The sequence below is a fragment of the Sinohyriopsis cumingii genome, chromosome 16, assembly GCF_028554795.1.
Source record: "Sinohyriopsis cumingii isolate HCF-2022 chromosome 16, ASM2855479v2, whole genome shotgun sequence".
In the NCBI taxonomy this organism is placed as follows: Eukaryota; Metazoa; Mollusca; class Bivalvia; order Unionida; family Unionidae; genus Sinohyriopsis; species Sinohyriopsis cumingii.
In genome coordinates, this window is record NC_142976.1 from 4,208,903 (window position 1) to 4,227,751 (window position 18,849).

Consider the following 18,849-nt stretch of genomic DNA (forward strand, 5'->3'; position numbering starts at 1 on the left):
AAACTAATTTACTGTTCAGCCTTATATCGGTATGCGTGCACGACGCACTAGATTGTGTCGCTTTCAAAACTGTTCCAGCGTTTCAATTTATTTTGAAAATTCTCATTAATACAGGTAAAAAGAATCAATGTTGGCTTCCCTGTGTCGGCAGACTTTATAAAAAAAAAAAGATAAAGAAATCGGCACACTTAAAGAATCCAAAAGGAACCAAACTTTACTTCCTTTTGTAAGCCGACTTAAGAAGAAAATATCGGCACACTAAAAAGATACCAAAGTCAAGTGTCCAGGTTGGTTTGCATTGTAATAAAATAACATATGTATTTGATATCCTGTCGATAAGGTTAAACAATGAGTTTATTGCTCCCTGCCAGTTGTGTTTATCACCCGGGCTTCTATTTGTTTGCCATATGTAATCATAATTGATGTTTGCACGGCAAATAGTATACACAATAATAATATGCTTTAATAATTATTTTGTAACTCATGCTAGTAAAAAGATTATCATTTGCACTCACATTGAATGTATTTTAAAATAATGATTTTTTTATTTGTGAGATACCGACTTATAGTTAACCTGGATGCAATACAATCTGGGTCAGTTTGCAATAAGTAACTTATCATGCGTAAATGGCAGGTGCCTTCAAGCAATCGGTTGATACTTTCGTCTCATTTGCGATTTTGTTATTTGACGTAAGCGATACACACTACACTAATGATGCATACGCAAGCCGGCATATACGAAGTTCGTGGATATATATTTTTTTAAACCAATTTTCACATGAAGAAAAAAGAAGGAATATATGATAACAATGCAAGGTTAATTTCTTTCATTTTATTTTCAAACAAGTGTATGTTTATCAATTTATTTTGTACCGTGAGTGTGTGTGTGTGTGGGGGGGGGGGGGGCACAAATTAAACACAAAATTATTTCCTTTCTAATTTGTACAGAATAATGGAGCAAATATGATTGACGATACTGACCAGTAATGACAAGCTTTCAATTTACGCAGGCAAACACTAAAACAAATTGAAAAATAAAAACAAACAATAAAATTAACTGGTAAGAGCTTCATATTGCAGCAACTAATACTGACAAAATGCTCAACATTATTCTCTCTCTCTCTCTCTCATGTGTAATCTAGTATGTATTGTATGCAGCTGTGTTACAATGTGAAGCCTAAAATTAAGTATATTTGTCATAATATCTCATGTACACTACCCTTAGCAAAATGTATACATATTCCGTAGAATATTATCTGTTAAGTATTTTTGTTTTATAACTGATTATTGATAATTTGACCGAAGACATAAACTGAGAATGTCGTTGTGCAGATGCATTATTTTTTAGCATAAAAAATGTATATAAATATTTTAATTAGAACAAGCAAGGTATGTCAGTTTGTGTTTTCTCATAAAAATGTACATTACGAAGTATGATTATTTTCTTTCAAAGAATATCAAAATAGTTTGGTTAAATTTTTTTCTTCTTCCTAAAACCTATCTTACATAGCATCTACTTTTTTGTTGAAGAAAAAGAACGTACAAACTATTTTTAAGTTTGGCCGAATTGTATTTCGAGTTGGGCCGAATTGTCTTTGGGCCAAATTCACTATAATCCGGCATAAATGATACAACTTTCCCATCCCTCCCCTATTCAATCCCACAGATTAAATACACTTTTTTTCTGGTAAACATGGATTTTTGGAAAAAGAAAGAATGCTTTTTCCCATCATCACTCTTTTGGTTACATCCGTATGCAACACACTGCATCATATTTGCTGTACAAAAGCATGATTGTACGCTATATCAGATAGACATTTACGTGGGGAAATTAAGCACTTGAATGGCTAGGTAGAATAGAAGGGATAAATGTAGGTCATATCTGGTTTTGGCATGCAGAAACTACCGAGTGTTTACGGAGATTGCCAAATAAATTTTTCATTTTATAAAGCAGAGTTTTAAGTCTAATTAAACATTTTTATGGTGTGCATATATAACCAATGCGTTTTGTTTATAACTATAATAATATCACACGTTTGTACAATATAGGTGGCCAGTGACCTTTAAGATGATGGCCATTGCAAAAATCTGCACTTTTATTCCGGTTCCTCACCCACCCACCACACCCATCCCAGACTTGCAACCTACTTGCAATGAGGACCCGTCATCTACTCATAGCTCCTGATACCAAATATGATGAGCCTCACTCAGTTCATAAGAAATATGGAGTTTAAGCTACAGGGAATATTCCATACCATTAACTCATTAACACTTCATGCCAAATCATGAAGCAGTACCCTATTTCTGTAACATCAACGTCATTTCAAATACACCAAATCAGTGGCATTATAGAAAAGGGGAAAATGTAATTGTACAATGGTACCAAATAATGTAGACTTTCTACTAATGTTAAAAAATACTGTAGAAAAAGTTTTTGAGACTGGACTTTTCAGGCCAAAAATTACAAACGATCCTTTGCAAAAAGTAGGAAAAGTTTCTGGTTTGGAGTAAAAATGGAGCCAGAACATGAAAAAGGAGGATCCAATAAGAAAAAGAAAAAAAAATCAAATTTTCACCTAACCCTAACCCATGTGTGTCATCAATTACCAATAAAAAAAGTCTTTAATATACCGAAGCATCCAGTTAAATGAAAATCTCAAGGAAACCAAGTTGTTCGGATCAATTCAGAAGCGACCCCAAAAATATTTTCCCTGTTTAGTGGAAGCCATGGTGGCTAAGTGGTTTGCATGCCAGACTCACAAACAAAAGAGCATTGGTTCAAATCCTGCCACTGGACTAGCTTGGGTCACCTACTGTGGTGTGTCCATGGTTAAGGCACTTTACACCAGTTGTCTCAGCACTAAATAACCCACATATGATCATGTGCCATAAAATCACCAAACCAAATCCAATTCCAGAATGGTTCTCCCAGCACATGACAATTCCAGAATGGTTCTCCTGGCATATGACAATTCCAGAATGGTTCTCCTGGCATATGACAATTCCAGAACGGTTCTCCTGGCATATGACAATTCCAAAATGGTTCTCCTGGCATATGACACTACCACAATGGTTATCTACACAAGCTGTTCTCCTTTGATGAATACCATCATAAGTTTCATATCTGGAAGACTAAAGTTTTCTTACTTACTGAAATAACATTAGTATAAACATTGTTAAAGATAAGTCTGATATTATCTGTAGTCTGATTTTACATATAATCAAAATCATGAACTGTATTATGGCATATATTTTACATATGTTTTGAAAGGAAAGGTATACTGAATCTGTATATTGAGTGCAACAACAAAACCCACAAAAACTATCTTTTGAAAAGCAAAATTGTTTCTTTTAAATGAAATTAAGTTAAAACAGAAAATTAAAGACAGATGCTCACTCATAAAGGACAGCGTTTAAGAATGTTTTGTCACAGAATTAGGCAAAAAAATAACTTGGTTTTGCCTTAGAATTATTGGACTATTTTTCGTTGTACATGCGTACAACGTTATCTAGGGTGAATAAGTGTTTTTCCAGGTAAGCGACTATATTAACATGTACCTCGCCGGAAGTTACTTGCGACAAAGGGACATTAATAACATGGTATGCATGGGTATTTTACCCTGACTTTTGCTCACTCTCCTATGATTTAAGTAAGATCAATTTCTAAACCGACACTGGTCGTTTTGGATCACGTCAAGGAGTGTACGCTCTCCGTTGTTCTCCAGCCATAGGGGTGATCGTGATCGTGATTGTGATTGTGACTGACTATGTCTAGAGTTGACCAGAGATGTCTAGAGCTATATGTAGATGTTTAGGGCTGACGGTAGCTGTATGGCCATACAAGATATACAGGTCATGTATCTTGAAGTGCAAGACACAGTTCATGCAGGCAATATTGATGAGAAAGCCAGTGACTGTTTGTGTGTGTTGGGCCACTGTAGAGCAGTCGATGCTGTCCATCTTTGTGTCTGAACTTTACTGTCTGTGATGTGATGTGATGGAGCTGATGAGAAAGCCAGTGACTGTCCGTGTTTGTTGGGCCACTGTAGAGCTGTTGGTGTTTGTGTTGTCAGCTGCAAAACTGTGTTAGAGGTTGTTTTTTTTAGCCATGGTGCTGGTTTGGGTGTCAAGTGGTGGTTCTTTGTGACTTGATATGTACCTAGTGTGCTGCTGTCGGTGGTGACGTTCGGTTCATAGGGAGATTGTGGTTATCTCGTGTAGAGGAACCAGGGCTCTGGAACCAACGGGCTTGCAGGGTTCAAGGGATCCATGGGTAGGCTGGGAGGGGCGGGCCATGTGTGGTGGCTCCTTCACCATTCGACAGTGGTGGGACTGAAGATATGTGAGTGTCATTTTGGACATCAGGTTATCTCCCACCGTTTGGGTTACATATCATGATCACTACTCGAGCATAAAAAACCCACCATCATTGCTATAAAACCAGAAATACTATCATTATAGCTATTTGAGCCAACGTCATTATCGCTATTTGAGCGAACGTTCTTTCTTTGTTATTGTTAACGTCATTATTGATGTTTGAGTGAAGGTCTTTGTTACCTGTGTGCAAAATCTTTTATTTGTGTGAGCATCGTTATCATTTATTTGTAAATCATAATCATTAGGCTTTGTTTCAAAATTATTTGTCTTGTTTTTAGTGAAAGCTTGTGATTGGCTGCAGGAATCATTTATCACTATTTGTCTTTTTTTGAGTGAAAGCTTGTGATTGGCTACATGAATCATTTATCATTATTTTTTTTTTTTTTAGTGAAAGCTTGTGATTGGCTGCATGAATCATTTATCATTATTTGTTTTTTTTGAGTGAAAGCTTGTGATTGGCTGCATGAATCATTTATCATTATTTGTCTTTTTTGAGTGAAAGCTTGTGATTGGCTGCATGAATCGTTTATCATTATTTGGATGATAACTTATTGTTTACATGACTCATCTTATCATTGAGTGGAATTGTATCGTAATTTATCTTGGTTTCTTTTTTTGCGGTTAATTTTTTTGTTTGATATCAGTTCAGTTTTCGTTTATATCATAATTCGTTCCTGTTAGGCACTATTATAATTATATGGGATGTGCGCATCATTATGTTAAATGTCCAATATCTGGATCCTGTTTATGTACGAGTTAGATATGGTTTTTATTCTACCTTCAAATCATTCATCATTAAACATTGTATTTGTATCACCATCAAGTGTTCTGTTCTGAATCCGAAATCCCACCCAGTTATCTTGTTACATGTTTTATCTCACATTTCATTTGCATATTCATCACCTATAAAAAGAATGCTTTCCCATTCATGAGAAAGTTTAGTGATCAATCAGATGTTAATTGATAGGTTTCACTACACTAATTCAAGGAATAACAATATCCTAGACCAACTAGCCATGAAAAACTAGAAATAATAATGGTTAGGCAAGAATAATTTCAAGTAAGTAGCACAACTTTTGCATAGAAAAATGAACACATTTTGGAATTTTATGACAATTTTCCAAGCATCATCTACCAGGATACTAAGTGAAAATTGGAACTATTACCTCCTGTAATTATACGCATCAGCAAAACATACCTGGTGGAAACCGCTTCAGTGACCTGTTGACATCTAGTACTACCTGATTGTAGTCTCTATGTCCATGAAGAATCTCAACACCTGTTGAAATGTTTTCACAAAAATTTTAAGAAATAAAAAATAAAACCATAATTTCAACAATAACTAAGACTTATGGCAACATACACATCGTCATTAAATTGAAAATATTAAAAAAAATATTACAGTCAAACTTTGAATAATATAATCTTATTTACTTTGATAATTTTGAGACCTCAATTTTGTGGTCTGCACTGTGCTATCATGTTTTCCTTCAACACTATCGGTATACAATAAAAGATTCATCATGTGCTCAAGTACCTCGTGAAACATTAACATGTTTAAATATCTGGTTAAGCTGAAATGAACTGCAGAATGGAATTTTTGGTTTTGAATCTTCCTCACATTTAATTTTAGTTTTCTCTCATTATCTACCAGCACTTATTATAATAAATGCATGTTTTCTGAAATACTTTTTATCTTCAGACGAACAAATTAGTAACTAAATGACAAATTGTGTATTTGCATGAAGTTTAATCTGTTTTATCATTACTGAAATCCCACAATAAAATAAATCTTTATTTAACCATGAAAATATGTTACAATGCTATTTAATGTTGAAAAGATTAGAGAAACCAACCATGTTATATTGGCAAACAAAGTTAAAGACACATTATTTTGCTTCAGTTCTGGGTCTGTCTGGGGAAATGGTGATATTAGAATTAAAAATACCACTTTTCCTCACTATTTGTACCAAAAATTAAGGATTAGACATTCCAAAACCGGTAGGTGATATTAACAATTCAAAAAAATGTCTATTATAGCATTTTAAAACTGAATTAGAACTGGAAAAATACCTTTCATGTGGATCATCATAATTGTATGGAAGTTAGTTGATAATTTTATATGCTTGGCACATATGCTGAATAGAGACAAGTAGTAGGATTGAGAGAAATAATAGGTAATGCAAATTATGCCAGAAAATTATATTTATTGGAAGAAGAATTCCATTTTGTTTGTTTGTCCAGCTTACTTTAATGAAGTTCAATACCTCTATCCATATGTAGAAAAATTTGTATCCGTCACAAGTCATAGTAATATATTAATTATACAAAATCTTTCTTAATATATCAATTTTGCTTCTCATCTTAGACAATCTTTCACAACTCATATTGATGGTGACTTATACTTAGTGGCAGTAACATCTTAATAAAATATGCACTGATTACTTATAGGAAATTATGTATGTATACTCAGTGGCCTAAATTACTTTATAAAGTGGATAGCCACTAAAGAAAAGTTGTAGGTGTATTTTTTATATTTTTTTTCTGATAAAAAGATTGCTCATAGCATAAAGATCTGGGGGAACATGACAAAAATCTTGAGGTCCACGTTCAATGTGCAACACTCTTCTGACCCCCATTTTTTCTTCTTAATTACAGCAAACTTCAACTTAGTAACCAAACCCACTCTACTTTGACAATTGATGAGGTTTTCCTTTAAACAGTACAATTTTACATAAAATGAGCCCCATAAAACCAGAAGTGAATCTAGGGATGCGGCCAGCCAATGGTTTTAACAAACACAAATTATGAAGAGTACTTATCACAGATATCTATTTTTAATGCTGAATGGTTGTTATAAATGGTCATTAACTGTATGTGAGAGGAAACCTTGAACCACAATCAACAAAAGTGTCTAGCACATAAACTGAACTCAAGACTCAACACTCCAAAAATAAAAATCAAACTTGGAGAGCCTAAATCCGGCTGAAACTTGGCATGTATGTAATTTCTAACCTTTCTTTGAGTTTTGCTGAAACTTGGCATGTATGCAATTTCTAACCTTTCTAAGAGTTATGCCGAAACTTGGCATGTTATGTCATTTTAAAAATTCTAAGAGTGAAGGTATACAATATACGAATTTGTGATGTTTTCACACAAGTAAAAATTTTGTAGTGATGCAGTTTCATGACAACTGGGTCTGATTATATCTCATTCTAAGGTGAAAGTTGTTAACCTCACAAGACAGACAACTCCTCAAAACTGAAAATTTAATCTGGTCCCATGGAATACTGATCTTGGCATGTTTCATAGTAAAATGAGGAACCATTTGTAGGTTCAGAGGACATTCCATTATCCAGATGAATGACAAATCCAGATAATTCTTGTATAAATAACAGCTGTTTTTTTTAATGTGTATCTGTTAATACCTTGACATTTTTTTTTAATATGTCAATTTTATTGGTTTTCTGGAACAAATTACAGCATTTAAATTCATGGACTGGAAAAGGAGGTCCACTGCATCCACTGAGGGATCATATTCTGTTGGGTCTTTGAATTCATGGATTGGAGAAACCACAAAATCCGTGAAAATTGGTATCCCAAGAAATGCTATTTCTTTTGTACATGATTTTCATAGAATACTTATCCGATCACATCAGGATAACTTCCTTTGCTACCACTAAATCCAGCCCTCCACAAAAGAGTGAAAAACATAATTTTAAACAATTTGCTTTCTCCTGCAAATACATTACCTGATCACATAACATTAAGAGAATAAATTACCCAGGACAAGCAAGCTTGTTCTACTAATGAATTAAATTCTCATAATGCCAGTTTAGCACAAATGTAGACCTTAGTTACACAAATGTAGACCTTAGTTACACACATGCAAGGAGATTGCTATGGGATCCTCAACTTAATTAATGTCATCTTTAATGTCTTTCCATGTAAATCAAGCAGAGGTGGTCAATACTGCCTGGTTATGATTTTATGCTATTATAAGAGTTGGGTACTGTTTGTCCAGCTACCAATGGCCCAATAAGGTACATTTCTCTCCATTGTCAGGCCATGTCCTGCAGATGAAAACTGGAGAAGTGGTCTGGGCCTGCCATCTAACCAACCGACTTCACTATGTCTCCAATGGAGAATTTACACTTGAATGCCAGGTTCATGGAAACTGCTTGTACAGTAATACCTCGTGCATTCGCGTTTCTGGATTCGCAAAATTTTCATTGGTACTCTCTACGTACATGTTTTCTTTATTTTATTGAATTGTACCTTCGTTATATGACTTCTGTGACATATGAAGTTTACCTAGTTTACCTTCCTGACAATGACAAAGAAAACATCAGCCATTAAGTTTGCAGTCCCATTCGTTACTTGGTTTTACCTTACTTGAGTGCAAAAGAAAATGGCAGCCAATGAATTAGTATAGGGGTAATATTAGTATACATGTACTGTACTGTAAATGCGCTAGTGTGGCAAATACCCATTAGGCAATACTGTACTCTATTTTCACGTCAACCATTTATTTCTCTTTTTAAGGGTAATGTATGTATTAAGCTAACTTTTAAATGAAATTAAAGTGCTTTGGGAGCATGATTTGTGTCATATTTAGGGTTTAAACTCTAGAAATAAGCATTTATTATCATTTTTAGTGACTCGTACCAAACATTCGCGATTCCTCCTGATCCGCGACTGGTTCTGGAACCTAACCTCGCGAATGTTCGAGGTATTATTGTATTGCATGAGGTCATGAGTCGCACGTGTTGCTGAGAGAAGTCACTGTATACTGAGTTTCTAACTCCCTTTAACCAAGCAGCTACCATTTGTGGTATTATGTCTTGCATTGTGGATTTGAGAGGTAGTAAATGCCTGGTCAGGCCATTACACATCTGATAGGACATATGGGATATTGAAGCTTGGCCTCTCGCGATATATTGATCTAGGAAATGGGGAGAATAGTTTTATTTCATTGCCTAATGATGGAAATGTGGTTTTGACAATGAAACTAGGTTGTGTAAATAGGACAATGGACCCAGTGGGATGGAACCAAATATAGTTCAGATCCATAGATATAGCTCACATACTCTGCATGCTGATGCAAGCATAGCAGAAAGCAAATCTTATAATGTTGCTGACTGATGGATGCAGATGACGGGACTTGACCATGGAGAAGCTAAGTCATGTCAACACACAGGATATTCCATTTTGGGAATAACATCAGTGAGAGTGGTCTGGAGAGAAAAATTGGACATCAAGTCAAAAAAGGTTTTTGTTGTGTCCAATAACATAACATCTTGCCATCAAAGAGAAAGAAAAAAGAAGTTGGTCAGCTGAGGAATGTTGGCAGAGAGTACCAGTCATTACAAACTTTCCATTTCTTCTTGCATGCTGTCATACTGTAGCTGTCATTACAATCCTTTCCACAAGCAAAGTTCCGAACTCTTTTTAAACCAAGACTTCCTTGAGAAGAGCCAGGCATACAGGAGGGTTTCTGTGAAGGGGCAAATTTCTGGCGATCTATTAAGTACATATTAACTTGGGCCAGAGAACAATTAATTAGATTTATGGGGACAGGCACGTATCCAAATCAAATCGCCATACTGCCATGACCGGTAATGTCTTTTCGAGGGAAGATTTTTTAAAATATTCTTAATTAAGCATTCGTTTATTTAGCCAACAGAAGTTTGGTGGAGACAAATGCTAACTTCAATTCCATAGTGTAAATGTCAGAACTGAAAGATCCCAGAACTCTGTTACTCAAACTATAAGGTCAAGTTGACCACGACTTTGGCACCTCGGGAAAAAGGTGGTAGATATATTTGATTCTGATTGGTTACACTAAATTAATGGCACGTCTTTCACACAAAACTCTTTGGGCATTAAATATTGTCTTCATTGAAATTCACATCAGTATAAGCTTTTCTGCAAGAGAAAACAAGTGTAAGAAGACTCTGAGAGTAAATTCTCTCGTAAAAACTGTTGTCCAAGAGGACTGTCGTCGAGGAAAACCAACGAACAAATTTGGTGGTAGAAGCGGGGAATGCTTGAGAGCTCAAAGGTAGCTGTGACAATTCCATGTAATTTGTTGATGCCCATATACAATGCTTTGCTGAATTTATTTACTTATATTTACATGAATCTATTTGCTACCTTCGTATATCAATTTGCTTTATGAAGTATAACTGTGTTGAGTTTATGCATCGGAAGTCGTACATTAATCTTTAGATAAGTTTGACAAATTGTTTGAATTTGTAGTCTTGTCTGCATAAGAATTAGGTTCTAAGAATTTCATGCATTACATTAGTTAATATGAGTTACGAGAATCCGTGTGAATTCACTGATTTTAGAAGATTTCATGTATGATTATGGTTGAATGTGTATTCGCTGAACATGACGTTGTAAGGCATATAATGTATTTCATTCATTCACTTGTGTAAAGGCTGCCTCAGAACCATTATGCCTTGTGTGGTGTTAATGCGTGATGAATTAACCATTAAACTAACTAGGGTCGTTATAGGACATGTGGGGCAGATTGATAACCTTGGCACCAATAGTAAGATCTGATAACCAGAGGGGATCATGCAAACCCCTGTATCATAAACAACAGAAAATTTAGGTTGTCTCTATTTTTGTAAAAGGGAAAAAATAGATCCTGTGATGTATTATCTCTGAGACTTATCCTGTGACCTATTATCTCAGAGACATATTATCCTAACATCCAGGTATCTGTGAATCTATGTGCTACGCACAGAGTTGAGGGCCAAAAGTGGCAAGACAGGGGCAAGTTGAAGGAACAGCTACAGTGGAAGTGGAGTGAACCGAGGAAGCAGATTATGCAATTGTACAAGGCAGTGACTTCAATTGTTCACTTGATCCTATGATGATCTAATTCTATCAGTAAAACAGATCGGCTACTTTATTTAAATATATTTGTGTTTTGTAATTCGGTGAACGTTTTATTTCTATAAGCAGAGTATATTCTTGATGTAATGAATTCTCACAGTTGTTTTATTTAATTGATTAAATTGTTGTTTACATGTACGGGTGCTCGTGTTTGTCTGTTCTATATATCTGCTCAGATCTCCGTCTATTCCACCTATAAGTTTCACCACTTATATTTATATTTACTCGAACCGGGTAATAACATCAAGAGCAGTCAACCTCTAGATAATGAAAACCAAATTAATTGGACACCTTGAAAGAAGGTACAATCCGCCAACCCACAAACCTCTTGCAAGAAGAGGGGACTTTGTCTAAGGTTTCTACAAAGTGGACGTGGGTCGCTTATAGTTTCTCTTGTCATGGATGAAAAGTGGCAAATTTGGCTGTATCAGCAGGGTGAGTGTCGCCATGACTTTCATGGGTATGTCTGTAACCAGGGCAATCAAAATACTGATCCAAGATTTGTCCCATCATAGAGGGGCAACCAGAACCATCTGGCAGTTCATGTCCTTCACTTTCTGGACTACTTTTGGTATCAGGAATGATAAAGCGATGGTGTGGGCACACATTTACTCCCAGCTGACTGATAAAGCATCAATGACCCACACTTCTGATTCCATTATTTCATCAAAAATATCAATCATCGGCCAGCCTAATAGGTTACAAGTCGAATGTGGAAGGATGAAGAGACCATTCTGTGTGAAGCCGTTGTCGTGTCCTTGACAATGAGTCAGCTAAATCATTGAGATGTAATGGTATGTGGCAGACTTGAATACTTATCTGGTATTGAGCATGCTAGCAAAGGTACTCCCATAACATGATACAAAGGTCTGGTGATTTCGCCCTTTCCTGTCTGAGGAGGTATGTGACAAATATCTAACTGTCCGACAGTATTAGGACCATACGACAGTATTAGGACCACACATATGCACAAGCATTCTACTCAATTGTCAGAGGCATTAAGGATAGCTTTCATTTCCAAAAGGTTAATGTGTAGAGGCAATAAGGATAGCTTTCATTTCCAAGAGGTTAATGTGTAGAGGCATTAAGGATAGCTTTCATTTCCAAGAGGTTAATGTATAGAGGCATTAAGGATAGCTTTCATTTCCAAGAGGTTAATGTGTAGAGGCATTAAGGATTACTTTCATTTCCATGAGGTTAATTTGTAGAGTCATTAAGGATTACTTTCATTTCCATGACGTTAATGTGTAGTCATTAAGGATAGCTTTCATTTCCAAGAGGTTAATTTGTAGAGTCATTAAGGATAGCTTTCATTTCCAAGAGGTTAATTTGTAGTCATTAATGATTACTTTCATTTCCAAGAGATTAATTTGTAGTCATTAAGGACAGCCTTCATTTCCAAGAGGTTAATTTGTAGAGTCATTAACGATTACTTTCATTTCCAAGAGGTTAATTTGCAGAGTCATTAAGGATAGCCTTCATTTCCAAGAGGTTAATTTGTAGAGTCATTAACGATTACTTTCATTTCCAAGAGGTTAATTTGTAGTCATTAAGGATAGCCTTCATTTCCAAGAGGTTAATTTGTAGAGTCATTAACGATTACTTTCATTTCCAAGAGGTTAATGTGTAGAGTCATTAGGGATTACTTTCATTTCCATGAGGTTAATGTGTAGTCATTAAGGATAGCTTTCATTTCCAAGAGGTTAATTTTTAGTGTCATTAAGGATAACTTTCATTTCCATGAGGTTAATGTGTAGTCATTAAGGATTACTTTCATTTCCATGAGGTTAATTTGTAGAGTCATTAAGGACAGCTTTCATTTCCAAGAGGTTAATTTGTAGAGTCATTAAGGATTACTTTCATTTCCAAGAGATTAATTTGTAGAGTCATTAAGGATTACTTTCATTTCCATGAGGTTAATGTGTAGTCATTAAGGATAGCTTTCATTTCCATGAGGTTAATGTGTAGTCATTAAGGATTACTTTCATTTCCATGAGGTTAATGTGTAGTCATTAAGGATAGCTTTCATTTCCAAGAGGTTAATTTGTAGAGTCATTAACGATTACTTTCATTTCCAAGAGATTAATTTGTAGAGTCATTAATGATTACTTTCATTTCCATGAGGTTAATGTGTAGTCATTAAGGATAGCTTTCATTTCCAAGAGGTTAATTTGTAGTGTCATTAACGATTACTTTCATTTCCATGAGGTTAATGTGTAGTCATTAAGGATAGCCTTCATTTCCATGAGGTTAATGTGTAGTCATTAAGGATAGCTTTCATTTCCAAGAGGTTAATTTGTAGAGTCATTAACGATTACTTTCATTTCCATGAGGTTAATGTGTAGTCATTAAGGATAGCTTTCATTTCCAAGAGGTTAATTTGTAGAGTCATTAAGGATTACTTTCATTTCCATGAGGTTAATGTGTAGTTATTAAGGATAGCTTTCATTTCCAAGAGGTTAATTTGTAGAGTCATTAATGATTACTTTCATTTCCAAGAGGTTAATTTGTAGAGTCATTAAGGATTACTTTCATTTCCAAGAGGTTAATTTGTAGAGTCATTAAGGATTACTTTCATTTCCATGAGGTTAATGTGTAGTCATTAAGGACAGCTTTCATTTCCAAGAGGTTAATTTGTAGAGTCATTAAGGATTACTTTCATTTCCATGAGGTTAATGTGTAGTCATTAAGGATTACTTTCATTTCCAAGAGGTTAATGTGTAGTCATTAAGGATAACTTTCATTTCCAAGAGGTTAATTTGTAGAGTCATTAAGGATTACTTTCATTTCCATGAGGTTAATGTGTAGTCATTAAGGATAGCTTTCATTTCCAAGAGGTTAATTTGTAGTGTCATTAAGGATTACTTTCATTTCCAAGAGGTTAATTTGTAGTCATTAAGGATAGCCTTCATTTCCAAGATGTTAATTTGTAGAGTCATTAAGGATTACTTTCATTTCCAAGAGGTTAATTTGTAGAGTCATTAAGGATTACTTTCATTTCCATGAGGTTAATGTGTAGTCATTAAGGATTACTTTCATTTCCAAGAGGTTAATTTGTAGAGTCATTAAGGATAGCTTTCATTTCCAAGAGGTTAATTTGTAGTCATTAACGATTACTTTCATTTCCATGAGGTTAATGTGTAGTCATTAAGGATTACTTTCATTTCCAAGAGGTTAATTTGTAGAGTCATCTCTTGACACATCCACTTACCACTGACCATGGTTAAGTCAGATAGCAAGTGTGCTCCACTACCTGACTTTAATCTGTACAAATCATGACCTCCGGTTGTAGGTTTTTTAGGGTTATTCCTTCTGTGAGCCACCACTTTCTGTCTTAACACTCAAGAAGGAAGCTTTCCATGTTAATCAATACTGTAATCTTCTATCTAGATGGCCCATGAATGGCCACCTTTTCGAAAGAAGGGTAATTTGTAATGGGTTCATGTAAAGGTGGCCAAGGGGTAACAAATCTGCCACCACACTGAATAGGCCAAAAAGTTGAAGAAACTCCCCTGATGAGATAAATGTTTTGTTTGAAATCCTCTCCAGTCATGATGATGTTTTTGATGCATTTGGGAGTGGCAAGCAGCAAGCAGATGTGTTGAGAGATGACTCTACACATTAACCTCTTGGAAATCAAAACTATCCTCAATGCCTCTGACCAGTGAGTAGAATTGAGGTATATGAGAAATTCCATACAAAGATAGATTAAATGTTGAGAGGGAATAAGGTTCAAGTTCTTGATGTTTATTATCCACCCTAGACTGCGCATGAGGGCAAGAAAGTAGTTCATATCTTGGACCAAACCAACATTCCTCACTACCTTGGAGGTGGTACTGAAGACTTGCCAATCCACTTTTACAACAGAGTGGAAAGATCCTTGTCAACATCAGGTATTTACAAACAGTGTGCATCCAAGTGTGATGTATACCACTGAGATGAGACTCACAGAAAAGAAGGCTTTTCATTATTAGACTCGCTAATTTTTTTCCTGAGAGATGCCTCGTGTTTTCTCTGACTTTTGCTGACTGAGGCAAACCATTCTGGATTGAACATACCATTCAAAGTTCTTACTAAACACATAATGATTTATGTAGTTTTCTCTGGCCAAGAACATGTCCAAATGTTATTAGTAATGTGTCAATAGATTATTAAGCATTATAAGATTTTCTCGAAGATTACTTTTGTCCTCAATAAAATGTCTTCAATTTCCTTGAGCCAAATAAATCAAGGAAATCAACAACATTACATTTTGTGATTTGCTGCTCTGCAAAACACATGAGCAGAAAATTGGTACATATGGCCTGTGAAATTTGTATGATGCCTTCCGCACAATCCTAGTTATAAGTTTATGTATTCAAACAAAGTCATATAAAACAAAGATAAAAGCCAAAAAATGGGTAAAATCCTTTAAATACAAATTTGTTATTTAACTGCTTCCTTAGAAAAGCTTCAGATCTTTTCAGCTGGAATATCACCACAGAACACATACTACATCCATCTGTAGCCTCTTATGACCCACAGGAAGGCACATCAGCCCTATTTTGATTTGATTTAAAACAGTTTTACATGTTTCTTCAGTGTTCATATTTATAAGATCAGGCCCAAGCTTTTTCTCTGTGTTCCAACAGAACTAACAGCATAATGTGTATAATCCCAATAAAATTATCTGATCACAATAGGGCATCACGTACCTTGTTGTAAAACATCCCAATAAAATTACCTGATTACAATAGGGCATCACACACCTTGTTGTAAAACATCCCAATAAAATTACCTGATTATAATAGGGCATCACACACCTTGTTGTGAAACAGCCCATTAAAATTACTTGATTACAATAGGGCATCACACACCTTGTTGTTAAACATCTCTATAAAATAACTTAGCTATAATAGGGCATCACATGCCTTGTAAAATACAATCATCTTTCTCTATAACGTACCTCAGGCTAATGCATTCCTCTTATAAAGCTGGTATGGTTACCTAATAGTAATACTACACATAATATACCCCACTGTAAGGTGATCCCACTTATAACACTATACACTTGCATGGTTCCCTTTAAAATGTTACAGAGAGGAATTCTGTACTATAAATACCTGCATACCTGGTTTTGGTGGTATATTATTAACATCCACATCCAGTAATTTTGGCCAAATCTCCTTGCGTAGTTCATCATTAAGTAGTCCCCCTGGACTGATGGCAAACTGTTTGAGACTGGACACATCAACTGGATCCTGGTCAAGGCTTTTCTCTATCTTCTGCCACTTCTCACTTTTATTAAAACCTAAAAGTGAAGATGGAAATAGTGTCAAACTTTTCAACATCTTGAAAATGTGTTAACAATGAATTAATCAGTATGTCTCCTAATTATAGTGTCAACTTATATCTGAAATGTACAAACTTTAAAGACATTTACATATTCAATAAATAATTCATGAATGTGCACCATATTTGAGCAAAACAAATCATTGTGACAATGCAATTAATTTTTTTTATTTTTAGTAATTTTTTTAAATTACAATATATGTGTAAAACAAAAAAAAATATTAGATGTTCATTACTGCTAAATTTAGGCCAATGTTCATCTTTATTAGAACAAAAGTACTTTATTTTTGCTGCAGAACACAAAGAAACCTCAACTACTTCACTTGTTTTCCACATTTCTTGGCTCTAGGCTACATTTATTATGAAATCCTTGATCCGCTTCACTGGGTTTGATTATTTTAGGTATGTTCACTGTAGTTTTCCACATGTACTTGAGCCAAGTAGCTTTTCCATGGTACATGTACTTGTTCCTTGGACAAGTGGCTCTGAGATTTGCATATAAGCTAACTCATGGCATTCCATAATTCCTAATTCCAATTACATTCATCAAAACGAAAATTTATTGCATGTTATTTTCATAAAAGCTAATGGAGTTGATAACTAATTTATACAGTAACCATTTTTTGTAACAAAAGTAGGGCTATGAACATTCTGAACATCGCTTAGTTATTCATTTCTTGATTTACTTATCTTCAAGAAAACCATACTTTGTCAAGTGGTTTTGGAGTTTGACAAGTAATTTGTAAATCCACTTGTCCAAGAAAAAAGTACTCTGAAATATATAAATTAAACCCTCACTACAACATATGAGGAAATATTTTGCTGTGAAAGTAATATAGTGAAAAGCTGATTATCAATGCTAGATAAACTTAAAAGATAAATAAATACATGGCAAGGAAAACTTAAAATATAAATAAATACAGCTGTAACTAGCTGACAATTCCTACATAAATTATGAAAATTTAATATTTTGCAACATTTCATAAAACATCTTCAAACATAAATATCATATATTAAAGAGAACATGCATCTGAATGAAAATAAAACATGACTACGTTTCAACTGTGATATTATTTCCACTTTTGGATATAATTTACTTTGAGAATAAATACATTTCTAATAATTAATAATTTCTTAAATTGGCCAAATATGCTGGAATGAACAATGACAATTTTCACAAGGAAAGCAATTATCTCCTTCTGGTGTAAATAATGGGACTTCTGACACTGTCTGAATAAATACAATTAGGAACAATAAATTTCAAATTTTGAAACAGAAATACGCAAAATCCAGAGCAAGTAATTAGTCATTTCACTTGGCCACAATCCAGCTTATTTTTTTTGTTGTTGTTTAAAGCATACAACTTTCCTCTAGGATACTTGATTGAGGAAAGTGCAATGACAAATTGTAATTATAGTTACTTTCCATGTTTGCTATTAAATAAAATCCTAAGCAGAACATAAAGGAAGCAACATCCAAAGGCCATTGATGGTTTTAATTTACAAGTAGCAGTTCTGTAATTGCATACCAAGCAACATCCAAAGGCCAGTGATGGTTTTAATTTACAAGGAGCAGTTCTGTAATTGCATACCAAGCAACATCCAAAGGCCAGTGATGGTTTTAAATTACAAGCAGCAGTTCTGTAATTACATACCAAGCAACATCCAAAGGCCAGTGATGGTTTTAATTTATAAGAAGCAGTTCTGTAATTGCATACCAAGCAACATCCAAAAGACCAGTGATGGTTTTAATTTACAAGGAGCAGTTCTGTAATTGCATACCATGCAACATCCAAAGGCCAGTGATGCTTTTAATTTACAAGAAGCAGTTCTGTAATTGCATACCAAGCAACATCCAAAGGCCAGTGATGCTTTTAATTTACAAGTAGCAGTTCTGTAATTGCATACCAAGCAACATCCAAAGGCCAGTGATGCTTTTAATTTACAAGGAGCAGTTCTGTAATTGCATACCAAGCAACATCCAAAGGCAAGTGATGGTTTTAATTTACAAGGAGCAGTTCTGTAATTGCATACCAAGCAACATCCAAAGACCAGTGATGGTTTTAATTTACAAGGAGCAGTTCTGTAACTGCAAACCAAGCAATATGTACAGATTTTAAAAAATGTGTTTTTAAGCTATTAGGACAGGTATATAATTGTAGAAAATAAAATCATGTAATGTTTATTATATATGACCTACACTGACAGCCTTTCAAATCCATGTCAATATATA

General features: G+C 34.7%; 1 protein-coding gene across 2 annotated transcripts in view; it reads right to left on the reverse strand.

Moving 5' to 3' along the window:
- Positions 1-18,849, reverse strand: part of LOC149779848 (TBC1 domain family member 20-like) — a 45,702-nt gene that overhangs the window by 23,346 nt on the left and 3,507 nt on the right. For both annotated transcript variants that reach the window (XM_089936521.1, XM_089936520.1), the window contains exons 2-3: positions 16,397-16,576; positions 5,576-5,656 (exon numbers count right to left, since the gene is read on the reverse strand). In XM_089936521.1, the coding sequence (XP_089792647.1) occupies positions 5,576-5,656; positions 16,397-16,576 (261 nt within the window). The remainder of the gene's footprint in view (positions 1-5,575; positions 5,657-16,396; positions 16,577-18,849) is intronic.